At 43.5% G+C, this 14,556-nt stretch overlaps 1 protein-coding gene across 2 annotated transcripts in view; it reads right to left on the bottom strand.

Moving 5' to 3' along the window:
• The window catches only part of hmcn1 (hemicentin 1), an 86,507-nt gene that overhangs the window by 15,160 nt on the left and 56,791 nt on the right, over positions 1-14,556 (bottom strand). For both annotated transcript variants that reach the window (XM_079655430.1, XM_079655431.1), the window contains exons 46-80: positions 14,301-14,468; positions 13,310-13,423; positions 12,945-13,031; positions 12,658-12,849; positions 12,377-12,550; positions 12,175-12,288; positions 11,680-11,825; positions 11,426-11,576; positions 10,968-11,165; positions 10,771-10,884; positions 10,344-10,531; positions 9,891-9,987; positions 9,558-9,719; positions 9,321-9,434; positions 9,030-9,232; positions 8,756-8,837; positions 8,510-8,641; positions 8,157-8,306; positions 7,793-7,952; positions 7,574-7,698; positions 7,288-7,471; positions 6,822-6,919; positions 6,429-6,707; positions 6,133-6,329; positions 5,823-5,904; positions 5,505-5,641; positions 5,277-5,418; positions 4,973-5,117; positions 4,646-4,773; positions 4,398-4,554; positions 4,090-4,211; positions 3,807-3,971; positions 3,348-3,455; positions 2,970-3,107; positions 2,753-2,887 (exon numbers count right to left, since the gene is read on the bottom strand). In XM_079655430.1, coding sequence (XP_079511556.1) covers positions 2,753-2,887; positions 2,970-3,107; positions 3,348-3,455; positions 3,807-3,971; positions 4,090-4,211; positions 4,398-4,554; positions 4,646-4,773; positions 4,973-5,117; positions 5,277-5,418; positions 5,505-5,641; positions 5,823-5,904; positions 6,133-6,329; positions 6,429-6,707; positions 6,822-6,919; positions 7,288-7,471; positions 7,574-7,698; positions 7,793-7,952; positions 8,157-8,306; positions 8,510-8,641; positions 8,756-8,837; positions 9,030-9,232; positions 9,321-9,434; positions 9,558-9,719; positions 9,891-9,987; positions 10,344-10,531; positions 10,771-10,884; positions 10,968-11,165; positions 11,426-11,576; positions 11,680-11,825; positions 12,175-12,288; positions 12,377-12,550; positions 12,658-12,849; positions 12,945-13,031; positions 13,310-13,423; positions 14,301-14,468 — 5,088 coding nt within the window. The remainder of the gene's footprint in view (positions 1-2,752; positions 2,888-2,969; positions 3,108-3,347; positions 3,456-3,806; positions 3,972-4,089; positions 4,212-4,397; positions 4,555-4,645; positions 4,774-4,972; positions 5,118-5,276; positions 5,419-5,504; positions 5,642-5,822; positions 5,905-6,132; positions 6,330-6,428; positions 6,708-6,821; positions 6,920-7,287; positions 7,472-7,573; positions 7,699-7,792; positions 7,953-8,156; positions 8,307-8,509; positions 8,642-8,755; positions 8,838-9,029; positions 9,233-9,320; positions 9,435-9,557; positions 9,720-9,890; positions 9,988-10,343; positions 10,532-10,770; positions 10,885-10,967; positions 11,166-11,425; positions 11,577-11,679; positions 11,826-12,174; positions 12,289-12,376; positions 12,551-12,657; positions 12,850-12,944; positions 13,032-13,309; positions 13,424-14,300; positions 14,469-14,556) is intronic.

The raw sequence follows: 14,556 nt of genomic DNA, 5'->3' as shown, positions 1-14,556 counted from the left end.
GTTAGCGCAGTAGCCTGTTGGCCTACCCCTGACTCTCGCAAAAAAGTGCAGCAGTTTTTAGGCTTTGCTAATTTTTACAGACGTTTTGTGCGGAGCTTCAGCGCTATTGCAGCCCCTCTTCATGTCCTCACGTCCCCTCAGGTGCCTTTTGTGTGGTCTCCTCAGGCTGAGGAGGCTTTTTCTCGGCTGAAAAAGATGTTCACCACTGCCCCCATACTTACCATGCCGGATCCCACTCGCCAGTTCGTGGTGGAAGTGGATGCCTCCAACGAGGGGGTGGGAGCGGTCCTCTCCCAGCAACAACAGAAGGACAACAAACTTCACCCCTGCGCCTTCCTGTCCAGGAAGCTCTCCCCGGCAGAGAGAAATTATGACGTGGGAAACCGTGAGTTGCTGGCCGTGAAGTTAGCGTTGGAAGAGTGGAGGCATTGGTTGGAGGGAGCCGAGCATCCTTTTGTGGTCTGGACCGATCACAAGAACCTGGAGTACATCAGAAAGGCCAAAAGACTGAACTCCCGCCAGGCTAGGTGGACCTTGTTTTTCAACCGTTTTGACTTTGTTCTTTCCTACAGGCCGGGGTCTCAGAATGTCAAGCCTGACGCTCTGTCCCGTCTGTTTGACCCTGTGCCTGCAGCCAAGGAGCCGGAACCCATCATCCCATTGAACCGGGTGGTAGGAGCGCTGACTTGGCCAGTAGAGAAGGAGGTAATACGTGCCAATGCTGGAGCTCCTGCACCAAGGGGTTGCCCGCCTAACCGGATTTTTGTTCAGGAGGCCGAGCGACCACAGGTGATCCACTGGGCTCACACTTCGCTGCTCACCTGTCACCCCGGAGTCAAGAGAACTATGTTCATTGTTAAACAACGTTTCTGGTGGACATCCATGGAGAAGGAGGTGAAGGAGTATGTGGAGGCGTGCCCTATCTGCGCTCGAAACAAGACCTCTTCCAGGTCGCGAATAGGGTTATTACAACCACTCCCTATTCCCAACAGGCCCTGGTCAGAGATCTCCATGGACTTCGTCACTGGCCTGCCCCTCTCTAGAGGTAAAACCACAGTTCTCACGGTAGTGGACAGATTTTCCAAAATGACACATTTCATTGCTCTGCCAAAGATGCCCTCAGCTAAGGAAACGGCGGAGGTCATGATGCAGAATGTGTTTCGGCTTCATGGTTTCCCTAAGGATATTGTCTCCGACCGGGGCCCCCAGTTTGTGTCACGCTTCTGGAAGGAGTTCTGCAGCCTCATCGGTGCCACGGTCAGTCTCTCGTCTGGATATCATCCGGAGTCTAACGGCCAGACAGAGCGCCTAAATCAAGAACTGGAGACCTGCCTGCGCTGCCTGGTGTCCCAGAATCCATCCTCCTGGAGCGAGCACCTCACCTGGGTTGAGTATGCACACAACATCCTCCCTACTTCTGCCACGGGCCTGTCCCCGTTTCACTGTGTTTATGGCTACCAGCCGCCACTGTTCCCAGCCACGGAGAGGGAGGTCACGGTCCCGTCTGCCCACGCTCTGGTCAGGCGTTGTCGGCGCGTGTGGGCTGCGGCTAGGAAGATACTCTGCAGGAATTCACAACTGGTTAAAAGAGCAGCAGACCGAAAACGCCGACCAGCCCCTGTATACCAGCCAGGCCAAAAAGTCTGGCTCTCTACACGAGACCTTCCCCTCCACGTACTCTCCCGAAAACTGGCTCCCCGGTTTGTGGGTCCTTTTCCCATCACCAAGGTCATAAACCCAGTCTCAGTGAGACTACGGCTTCCCAGGGCCATGAAGGTACATCCCACCTTCCATGTAGGGAAATTAAAACCATTGAAGGAGAGCGCTATGGTTCCCACCGTCAAACCCCCCCCGCCCCCCCGGATGATCGATGGAGGTCCGGTTTACACGGTCAAGTCACTATTGGCTAGTCGGAAAAGGGGTAGAGGGCGGCAGTTACTGGTTGACTGGAAGGGTTATGGTCCTGAGGAGCGGCAATGGATTCCTTCCCGCTTCATCGTGGACAAAAGCCTCATTGAGGATTTTGACCGCCTCAACTCAGAGGAGCCTGGGCCGTCAGGAGCCGTCCCTAGAAGGGGGGGTACTGTCATGTCCAAGAAACTTATTGTGAAAGTTTATTCTTTATGTTAGAGTTGTCATGTCCCTTTGTCTTGTGCTTTATGTCTATACCCTTAATTATTTCTTCCTCTCATTTCAGGCCTCCACGCTCCCCGCCCCTTTTCTGTCTCCTGCGTCCTTGATTATTTTCCCCGCCCTGATTGTTTCCAACTGTGTCCCCTTTACCTGTGTATATATTGTGTTAGCTCCCTCCTGTTAATTGTCAGTTCGTTGTCTCTCGAAGACCACGTATCGGCTTACCTCACGGATCTTTTCACGGACCTTTCACGGACCTATGCTATAGATCGCATTATAGTTTTCCTCGAAAGAGTGGTTTTGTTTTCCTTGTTTTATTACTGTGCAAATTCCAGTAAAGTCTTTATTTTGAAACGCTATCTGAGTCTGAGTTTTGAGTCGTGCAATTGAGTTCATGCCTCAGTGTTCTCCCCTTGACATTAGTTTGGGTTGAAGGTTTGTTTAACTGGTTAAACTTGCGATGAAATAAGTGTCTGTTATAAAAAAAAGATTAATGTAGCATTTCATGCGGAGCTATCAGATTTCAATTGATTTCAAGGTGCATTTCTTACATGCCTGTACACATTCATGTATAACATACTATGCCTATAAATCTAGTTACTTGGAGTGTGTGCCCCACCTTGTACTCTGAGTTTGGTCTTGCTCAGCGCAGTGCCTGCAGGGTTTTGAGCCACACATATGTAAGTCCCAGAGTCTGACACAGAGGCCTTAGTGATCTGCAGACTTCCATTCGGCAAGACTGTGAAACTTCCACCTGGCAGGAATCAAAGACAGGCTGTTATGACTGATTACATATGATTGCTGACATACACATACATGTAGACAGGAGTAATTACCTGAGGTGGGTATGTTGATGCCCTCCTTCTGCCAGGTGATGGTGGGTCTGGGTGCACCTGTGGCCCTGCAGGGCAGAGTGATTGGGTTGTTCAGGATCACATCCAGGGTGGAGGGATGAGACTGTATCACCGGGAGCTCTGAGGAGAGGAATGGGAGAAGAGGGATTCTCAGAAAGATCCCAATAATAAAGTAAAATCACAACAGAATCACACAGTTGTTATAGCTTAATGAAATATTCACATTGGATCATTTACCCACAACACAACTATGATATGAATAATAACTTTTAACAATGAATATGTTTGGCTTGCTGCTCTCTTTACAGCCTCCAGACAGCAGTTTATCTCTTGATTAATGGATCCTCAGGATGTTCTTACCCTGCACTGTGAGCTGCACATGGCGGTGGGTGGAGCCTGCAGCATTCTTGGCTGTGCATGAGTAGCGTCCTGAGTGACTGAGCTCAGCTGAGGTGATTTCTACTGGACCTGAGCACGCACACACACACACACACACACACACACACACACACACACACACACACACACACACACACACACACACACACACACACACACACACACACACACACACACACACACACACCAAATCAACCAATTTAATAAAGCTAATTAATCACACAGGTGACATTTATCACTTATAATCTTAACTGCAGTGTTAGGGGAGTCACAGCTGTAGCCTTTCTAAAACTTAGCACAAGTTGAAGAATGAGCTGAAAACTAAAGCATTATTAACTCTAGTTTGCTGCCGATTTAGGAGTTTTGTTGGCAGTTTGGAAGGTCATGTACTAAATACAATACATTTATTCTGATTTTGACCTGTAGTTAGGATGCTGTAGCCTTGTCCCTCTTTAGGAAGCCTCGAGCCATCTTTGCTCCAGTGGATTGTGGGCGCTGGGACACCAGAGGCAGTGCAGGCGATAACCACTGGGGACAGTCTGGTCACAACCAGCTCTGTGGGTTCATCTGCTATAGATGGTGGAACTAGTAGGACATACAGTCAAACTTGTTAAGAAAATATCTAATACATTTAATCAGATATTGACACACCCTTAATGGACGTAACAGAATAATAATGATCACATTTTAAGAGATTGCTCACCGTGGACAGTGAGGTTGATGGATCTGGAGTATTCTCCTGCCTCATTAGAAACCACACATTCATACACAGCTGTGTCCTCGACTGTTGGTGCTATAACTACCAGGGAGCCTGATGACAGCAATCTGTAAGTAACTAAAAGTTAATTATCCAAGAGAACATTCACTATGATGTGCACCACTATGAAAATGTATCTTACAATGAAACGGTCAAGCAAATAATGTTATTAATGTGGTACTACGTTCCATTTTTGCATTACAGAGTTTTTCATCTTGAGTTATAGAACAGAGAGGGAGAAAACCTGGATCAACCTGTACATATTCTGGTTCTGGTCAGTATTGATGGTTCGACCATTTTTGATCCAGCTGACAGCGGGTTTGGGTATGCCTGTGGCCTCGCAAGACAGGGTGGTCTGAACGTTGACTGTAACCGTCACATTGTTGCGACTGTCAGCGATGGAAGGAGGGACTGAAAGATGAACAATTAGGATCATAAAATGACTGGGGGATTTTTGCTTGTGGGTGATTGTGTAAAAGTATTCATGTGTTTTACCACCCACCAAATACTTGCAGATCCACTCTCTTGCGCTGGGTCCCAGCCTGATTTGTTGCCATACACAGGTAGCGGCCAGTGTCTGTCACCTGAGCAGAGTGGATGTGTAATGACCCATCCTCTGCAAATGTATACCTGAACACATTTGTACAAACTGGTTAAGATACAGCATCGAGAAAATGTAAATAAATAGATATTACCTGTAATATTTGAACCTAATTTCTAGATGTAATATCGTGGAAATACATGATGTTCATCAGCAATCGTCATTTAATAAGGAAAATATTTCTCATTGAGAAAGAGAAAGGCATCCTAATAATATATTTTGATTTACCTGGGGTTGTTTCCTGCCAGGATGGCACCGTGTTTCCTCCAGGTTACACGAGGCGGTGGCACTCCACTTACAATACACTCAAGCACTGCAGGCTTGTCAATGTGCACTGACATGGTCTGGGAGCCTTCCTTGATGGTTGGGGCCACTGAGGACACAGGTTACATTTTTTACTTGAGAAATGAATTCAGCTCTATGAATAATTACGGAGAGAATTAGTCAAATAAAAACACTCCTCTTTGATTTATGCAAGCATAGACAGTATCTCATGATATATATTAGTTTTAGATCAAATATGTCATTGTACCATTGACAGTCAGGTTAAACTGACGCGTGGTCTTGCCAGCAATGTTGCTTGCCACACAGGTATACTGAGCTCTGTCTTTGAGCTCGGCCATGTTGATTTGTAAGTAGCGGCCACCAGAAAGAATACGCACTCGGGCAGAGGCCTACAAAAAGATAGAAAAATCATTTGTGAATATATCTTGCGGGAAGTCACATTATTGTGGGATATTTTATTTGTTTGGTTTCTGACCTGCAATGGTTGGCCATCTTTGAGCCAGCTGAGAGTTGGAGGTGGGACAGCATCAGACTTGCACTCCAGGATAACCTGTCTGTTCTGCAGCACTGACAGGTCCTGAGGTGTGCTCTCCCCCGCAATGTTAGGGGGGACTGTTGGGGGAAATCCAGAAAGAGACCGGGTTACCTGGATTTTATGTCAACTTACATTACATTTGATTAATTGTCCAGACAAATATTGCAGAAAAAATATTAGTACAATTGTAACATGCGCATGGGTTGATGAATCATCCTTTTTGTTGTACATTTAATATAAGGTAATTAAAAAACCCACCATTCACTCGAACCAGGAACTCCTTGTCGTCATCTCCTGCTGGACTGTTTGCTAAGCAGCTGTATCTGCCTGTGTCCTCCAACTGAGTGTAGAAGAGTTTAGTAAAAAAATGTTATCATGTAGAGCATTTAAAGATGTTTTGTTCATTTTTGCTGACAAATAAATAATATAACAGACAGAGAGAGTCTGCCGCGCAATTAACAATACTTAAAGGAAGTATGTTTTTGATGCTTTCATTGGAAAGGGTAAACAAATATTTTTTTTATATATGAAACATTTTATTTCACATCAACCTTCCCCTTTCACTGACCTGTGCTGAGGCCACACGGAGAACCTCTCCCCCCCGCAAGAGGCGCACACTGTCTGTCTGTGGCAGCGGGCGTCCATCCTTCAGCCAGGTCAAAGAGGGTGTAGGGATACCTGAGGCCTCACACTGAAGCTCCAGGACATTATTAACCACAACAGAAACTTCTGCAGGTACTCCAGAGCCCTTGATGTGTGGAGGGTCTAAATATGAAAACATAAAGAAACAATATGTCTTTCCATACTGTATATGATTCAAAGACTGAAGCTGGATAAAGAGAGTAATAATCTCCTCTTACTCACCCAGCACTTTTAGGTTGAAGTGGCGGCTAGCTTGGCCAGCGCTATTGTTAGCCATGCAGGTGTAGCGTCCTGTGTCATTGACCTGAGTCTGGATGATTTGGATAGTTGTATTCAGGTTTAGGAACTTTAGATGAGGGTCAGTAAGTAGAGTTACCCCTTCTTTAAGCCAGGATATAGTTGGGGTTGGGGTCCCATCAGCAATACAAAGCAGAGAAGCCGAGTTTCCTCTGACTACAGTCACATCCTCTGTGCCGCCGGCTCCATCCAAACCAGGAGGGACTAAGGAGAGTAATACAACATATTAATGACTATTGGTAAACAGTTTGATCGAATTGTGTTTGGTAATAAGTTTCATTTTCAATTTTTACAAGCAGGTAATGTTTTCAGACTCACCATGCACTTGTAGTTTATAATGTCTGTTGTCCACTCCTGCTCTATTTGATGCAACGCAGGTATAGGTGCCACTGTCGGAAACCTGAGAGCGTGTAATCCTAACAGAAGCCAAAGGTACAACATATAAGTGTCCAATTACAATTTAACTAGGACCCAAAAAATACCCAAAACCAATGGATCTTTGAAAACAGCATGTCAGAAAATGAAACACTTTCTAATGCAACTCATTACAGTGAAATTGCATTAAGCAGGGAGAATTTCCATACTCATGTATTAGTAGGAATACCTGCAGGATAGTTTAAAAAAGATAAGCAACTTATTATCACATTTTACAGAAAGTGAAATAAACCTATGGCTCACACAACGATTTGCAAACATTTCTGACTAGAATTTTTCCCACAAGAAGTTGTTCTTAAAGCAGCACCATGTGAAACAAACTCTTCTTGAGCCCTGTCCACTGACCTACCGAAGCACCTGTCCAGCAGAAAGAAGCCGTATGTGGGAGGAGACTGGCAGAGGCAGGCCGTTTCTCAGCCAGTTGAGCTGGGGCGGAGGAGAGCCTGCTGCAACACACTCAATGTTGACAGAACTGTCAAGAACTGTGGTCAGTTGCTCAACTGTCTCACTGTTGCCGTCTATCACAGGAGGCACTGAGAGAGCAAAATGGAAAGCAAAGTCAGTGAAAAACAAACTCCTCATGCTATAAACAAGTTTGTACTGGACGACACAAATAGAAAATAAATGAAACCCACCATACACATTCAGATTGAATATCCTGTCTTCTTCCCCTGCAGTGTTGGTGGCCACACAGGTGTACTTGCCACTATCAGGTGTGTTAGCTTCGGTCAAAGTGAGTGTGCTTCCATCTGGACTGATCCTGAATGCAAAGGCATTATTGCACCATCATCAACACACTCACCCATCACTGGATTGGACTACTGTGAGATCTTTTTTTATGCAGCAAGCATTACCTGAGCCCTTGGTTTCCTGTATTGTTGATGACTTCGCCATCCTTTAACCACTGGATGGTTGGAGCCGGGGTTCCCCGAGCCTGACAAACCAGCTGGATGCTTTCATTGAGAAGGACTCCCATTTCACGCGGCATCTCTGATCCAGATATGCTGGGAGGAACTAAGAAAGAATAACTGGTCTTAGCAAAATCCTATAAACACATGTATTTGTATGAGAGAATACTGTCAGCACATTAATCCTGATGCTGTAATCTTCTATGGGGCTCATGGAAAGAGAAGCTTTTACATTTCTTTAATTTGCAACTGGTCTTTAGAAAAGGGTTAGAACTGATTTAAATATATTAATAGTATAGTGTGCATGTACTTTGTATAGAGAGATGGTAGCTCTTGCGTGCCTTGCCCTCCACGTTGGTGGCCACACATGTGTAAGTGCCGCTGTCAGCAACCTGTGACCGCGCAATCTGCAGCTTGCTTCCTCCTGCGAAGATGTGCATCTCCAGAGACTCTGAGTTCTCTAAGGAAATACGAATAACATATGTTTGGTATATATGAAATGACCATGACAAAGTTACAGTACCATGTTATGTAGTAGTACCACTTTCTCTTTGTCTCATCAACAGTTACATGTGTTAAAACAGGTTATTTAATTTAAATGTAACACACAGATGAAGAATAACTTTTCTGTCCCAGGAAGAAATGGACAAAACGCAGGCTTACCTATCGGTCGTCCATTCTTTAACCACGCAAGGCTTGGAGGAGGGATTCCAGTAGCATCACAGGCAAAGGTGACTGGGTTACTGATGGTTTCCACAACACTCTCCTCTGCTGGGCCATCAATACTGGGAGGCACTGAAGAGAGAAGTAGAAAGATTTGTTTCAATATTATAATCTAAGTGTTAAGCAATTCAATGTTTGTTTTAGTAAGTTTATATTTTTGAAGAATTTAAATATTTTGTGAGCTACCATAGATATTCAAGTGGAAGTTCTTGTCCACTTGTCCAGCAACATTGGTGGCCTTGCAGACATATTGTCCTGTATCAGACACCTGAATGAAAGAGACGACAGTCAAGAAAGATGGGAAAGAAAAACATTGAAAACAATATTATGACAAATACAAATAAGGTGACAAAGACAAGAGTTGCTTTCATCAAAAGAGAGAAACAAGACCTCACAGTAATGGCCACTCCGTTTGACTTGCTGAAAGAAGATCAAGAACAAACAACAGCGCATCTCTTACCTCGGAGCCTTTGATCTCAAGCATCTGTCCCTCTGCCACGATGCGCAGGTTTGCCGTTTCTGTCACCATCCTGCCATTCTTGTACCAGGTGATGGTGGGTGGAGGGACAGCGTTGGACTCACACTCCAGCTTTACTGATTTCCCAACGAGCACATTCACCACCACAGGAGAATCCCCACCACTGTCCCGGATACTTGGAGGAACTAAGAGTCAAAGGACAAAAACATTATCCATCAGTTTATGATGTAAAGTCAGGGCTGTACATTCAACACAATACGGGTTTGTACTGACCAAAAACTGTGAGATAAATTTGTTTGTATGCCTCTCCTGCTGCATTCATGGCCACACAGCTGTACTTTCCTCCATCAGAAACTTTGGCTTTCAGAATCTGTAGTGTACGACCACCTAAAGGCACAAATGAACACACCGACACATTTTAGAATGAACTGTTGTAGATCTTTTTTCAGGCTCAGATACAGATATTCTTTGCACACGTAAATAAATTAAATGTAACCCAGGTTGCAATACCTGGCATGATGAGTGCATTGGTGTTGGCCTGAATGGGACCCCTGTCATTTAGCCAGCTTAGGGTAGGAGGGGGGAAACCAGTAGCTTGACAAGAGAGTGACACAAAATGGTTCACCACCACAGTCACAGTCTCAGGACTCAGGCCGATAATGGTTGGAGGTACTTGAAGGAAAAACATAAGAAATATTAAGTATAGCAAACAGTATTTTTAACACAATCAAATCATGTATAAAGTAGATCGAAATCAGTGCTTTCCACATGAAAGTAAATGTAGATTTCCTCTTTACACAATTATGATAATAAAAGACAATTAAGAATGGAAATGTGACTCACGGTGAACATTAAGGTTAAATGACTTGTCTGCACTTCCAGCCACATTGTCAGCCACACACACATAGCGCCCTGTGTCAGACACCCGAGCAGTCAACACCTGGTGGTTGGGAAAAACAGAGAAATGTGGAATCTAGTAAGAGCCAAGATCTACTTAAAAAGACAGGATCAGTTAAAGTGATGAAGCAATTGTTTTGTATTGGGACAGATATTCCACTGTCTGTTGTATCCGCACCTTAGAAAGTTACACAAAAGTGGATGAAGCCAATCTAATACCAAACAATTAAAGTTTTATAAATATATTTATGGAAAGGACCTTCTGTCGATTTCATTATATTGTACAAGGGTTTCTATCTTTGGTTAATATTATAGGCTACTGTTATATAAGAGTAACTTGTAATGAAAATGGGCTAAGAAACATGTGGAGAACAACTCTCTTTGCTTTCTAGTTTTTACCTGAAGTGTTCGCCCATTGGACAAGATCCTATGTGGCCCATCAGAACTGACTGGCTGGCTGTCTTTAAACCAGGTGATCTTGGGGGCGGGGTTTCCATCCACGTAACACTCCAGTTGGGTAGTTTTGTTGACTAAGACAGTGACCTCGTCGGGCAAATCACTGTCTATTCCTCGTATGGTCGGCGGCACTATTGTAGGACAGTAACACAATGAGAATGAGAATCAGGTTTGTTGCCAAGAATGTTTTTACATAGGAAATGAATGCAATAACAATAAACAGTAAACTGCTTTTGTGGTGGCAAGTTTTGCTCCCGATTGGGCCGTTGCCTCCTGCCAGAGGGGAGTGGTTGAAACGGTTCATTGCAAATAAAAACACTCCCCACAACCGTCTGATACTTTAACCATAATGAAAATAGTTTTTACTCACATAATACTCTGACATCATACTGAATGGAGTCTTCTCCTGCTTCGTTGACAGCCACACACGTATACCTTCCTGAGTCTTCAGCCTGGGATCTGGGAATCTGTAACACTCGCCCACCTGTGAATAAAATGTCAAAGATTAGTACGAACTCATTCTGCAAAACTCATCTTGCTTCCTCCCTGTTTTGTATGTCAACTCACCCGGCAAGATCAGAACTCTGTCATTTGAGGTCTGCAGTTGTCCGTCTTTGTACCAGGTGAGTGTAGGAGGAGGCACTGCATTGGACTCACAATACAGAGAGATGGGATTGTTGAGTATCACATCTCGAACTTCCCCTCCAAAGCCTGGGGGAGATGTGCTATCACCAACTCCACCAGGCCTGTTGAAATTAGGCGGAACTGAAAAAGGAAAAAGTAATCATTTTTTTGTCAAATTTATTTTTGATTTTGGCTGAGAGCAGACTTTAAGGCAGAAATTGTTCCTTTATGAATTAAGGATGCTGTAAAATGAATGGTATTTTTCTTTTAAAGCACAAACTTTTTTGCAGAAATTACCATTTTCAAACACACACACAACAACAGAACCAGAATACACTTTGAGTCCATGAAATGCATAAATAGTCTCAGTTAACACATCAGCTTCAGTCGACCCAGTTCACCTTGTATATTTACATCAAAGTCCTTCTCGTCCTCTCCAGCTATGTTAGTGGCTACGCAGGTGTAGCGGCCGGTGTCTGACACCTGAGCGTGCTTGATCTGAACAATACGACCGTTGGCTGTTATGGACACATGTTCATCCGTGCGCAGGATCTATGGAGGAAAAGTAATAACGAGAGTGAGGAATCAGAGCAGGTTTTACAGGTCATTTTTTTTTTCTCCGATAATCCCTCATAGAATGAAACCAGATTGCTACCTGTCCGTCCTTGAACCACTGCAGTGCTGGGGTAGGAAAGGCCTGAGCTGCACACTCGAGGGTCAGCGTGCTGTTGACCTTGATCTTGACCTCTTTGGGTGCCAGTCCCTCCCCTGGAATATCATTCTTATTGATCTGAGGAGGAACTGGGGTCAAGAAACATGTTTAGAATACCTTGATATTGTTTATATGATCATGTTTCATCCATCACCAAGAATGTACAGATTTAACACGTAATCTCTGATCATTACTATCAGTATTTGAGCTATATTTATTTATATTATACGATACAATTTCTTAATGATGAATGACTTATGATCTAACCTGTGGTAAACAACATTTCAAATGGGGCTTTTGAATTATTCGTTGTGGGAAAATCAGTTTTCAGATATTTTAATTACATCAAATCATCAATTATTTTTCAGTCGATAAAGATTGTCTTTGAGGAAAGCTCTATTAAGATACAGCATGTTCTCAAAGACACATAAATCTCACCATAAACCTTGACCTCATAGTGCTTCAGGGTCTCTCCAGCCTCATTAGTGGCCACACAGGTATATCTCCCAGCATCCTCTTCTTTAGCGTTCAGGATCTGCAGGGTGCGCCCACCTGTGAAAGCATGGGTGATGGATTACAGACCCTACTGCTGTATTCTATTACATTTCAAGTCTATTGTTATGTAAGTGTGATCTCAAACCTGGAAGGACTCGGACGCTGCGACTTGACTCAAACGGAGTGCCGTCCTTGAGCCAGACGATGAGAGCAGAAGGGTAAGATTGGACTTCACACACGAGAGAGGTGGGGCTGCTCAGAGTGACGGTCACCTTCTCTGAAGAACCGTCAGGACCTGATCCAGCAATGGTGGGAGAAACTGGCAAAAAAAGGAGAGAAAAGCACAGTAATAAAACAAAAAGTAATACAGCTAGCAAATATTTTTATTCATACTGTAAATAATACAAAAAGGCATTGTGTTTGTACCCAGGACATTGAGGTTGAAGTGCCGGCTGCGTTCCCCTGCACTGTTGGATGCCAGGCAGCTGTACCTGCCGGTGTCTGCAATTTGGGCCGCAGATATTTGGAGGAAACGGCCGTGAGACAGAACCTGGTGCCGTGTGTCAGGCACCAACAGCTGTCCATCCTTCAGCCATTTAATCTCTGGTACAGGGTTGCCTATGAAATAAATGAAATTAGCAATACTCAATTGATCAAGTGAATTCTCATTAGCAGAACACGAGATTTAGACGCCAATGTGTTCTGTCACTTACCTGAGGCCTCACAGCTGAGAGTGATATTGTGTTTCTCCTTCACTTTAGTATCTGCCACAGTTCCCTCGACCACAATGCTTGGTGGAACTGTCGAATCAGACTGAAAATCAATTACAATGTTCTCACTGTTTTCCCATTCATTAAAAAGTGATCACAGCAAGATACATGTTTATCATATATTTTTTTAATTAATGTAAATGAAATCCAATGTCCTATAAATGTAAACACATTTTCACACCTGACACCAGATTTTTTATTTTATTTAATTGGACTGGATTTGAATCTGTATCGTGAAGTTTTTATTTTCACTCAATATAATGCCATCTAACAAAGAAAATAATAAAATAGGTTTTTTATATCTTTACCAAGGATGTCGAGGTCAAAGTTCTTTCTTTCCTCTCCCGCGATGTTAGACACAATGCAGGTGTACCTCCCAGCATCCTCCACTGCAGCATGCATTAGACGCAGGCTCCGGCCACCTAGACATATACCAAGCCAATTATTTCCCTTTATTTGGTGTAATAATTGAATTTTTTCAAACGCAATGTAACCATTCATCTACCCATTATTTTTACAAAAGAAAAGCATACCATGGACGTGTAAACAACATTCAAACCCTGTTGAAAGTGGGTCACCCCTCTTTGAAAACAAAAAATTAACGAGAAGAATTGAGACTCTGAGGCTCACAGCTGTTAAAATATTTAGTCGGCATCAGTTTTAATGATATTTAAGACTAATTTAATCTGTATCTACAAACTGTGTCCTAGAAGGGTTCATGAGAATCTCCTGAGAAAATAAGTAAAAACCACTTAGACAATGTTTTAGTTTGCAAATCCTGAGCTCATGCCTAAAAATGGCGAAAAGTCGAACACAAAATCATATTGGCTGGGAATGGTATGTTTAACTTGAGGCAATGGTTTAATTTGAAGACCTCAATATGTCTTGTAAAAGGTTTAAAAACACAATTCAAAGCAATTGCTCCCGTTTGACTTGTTTCACAATTCTCTGTCAGTTGAGTTTGGCCCCAGTGGCAATGATCCTATTACATCCTATTACTGGTGATGTATTGCAACTGCTTGGCCTCGGAAATCATCTAGGAAGCCAAAAGTTCAAGTTGTTACTTTGTCTGAAATCGAGGCTATCATTTATATTTTTAGTGGCTTGTTTTCATTGACTCCTTCATGACTAGCAAGCTAAAGTATGTATATATATTTTTAGATGTTTGAAGATATCTGACATGGCACACAATAACATGGGGAGATCAATCTTGAAAAACGGTTAACATTTAAAATAAATAAGGTTGTATAGCTTTTGTAAAAAAAAATGTCAAGCTCATTAGGTCACACAGTTACTCACCAGAGAGGACACGCACTGAACTCGTAACTTTGATTGGCCGACCAGCCTTTAGCCAGGTGATGGCAGGTAGAGGGATACCAGAGGCCTCGCAGCTCAGAGCAACTGGGTTCTTCACTACAACACTCACATTCTCTGGCTGCTGCACCTGACCAATTATGCTAGGTGGGACTGAACAAGAGGAGAAATTAAAGAAACAAATATAAGACCTTGAAATGGTCTGTAATTCTCCTAACTGATGAACAAAACAGATAAAGCA

Source organism: Notothenia rossii (genome assembly GCF_949606895.1).
Source record: "Notothenia rossii genome assembly, chromosome: 1".
NCBI classification, from domain to species: domain Eukaryota; kingdom Metazoa; phylum Chordata; class Actinopteri; order Perciformes; family Nototheniidae; genus Notothenia; species Notothenia rossii.
This window is presented reverse-complemented; position numbering and strand designations above follow the sequence as displayed.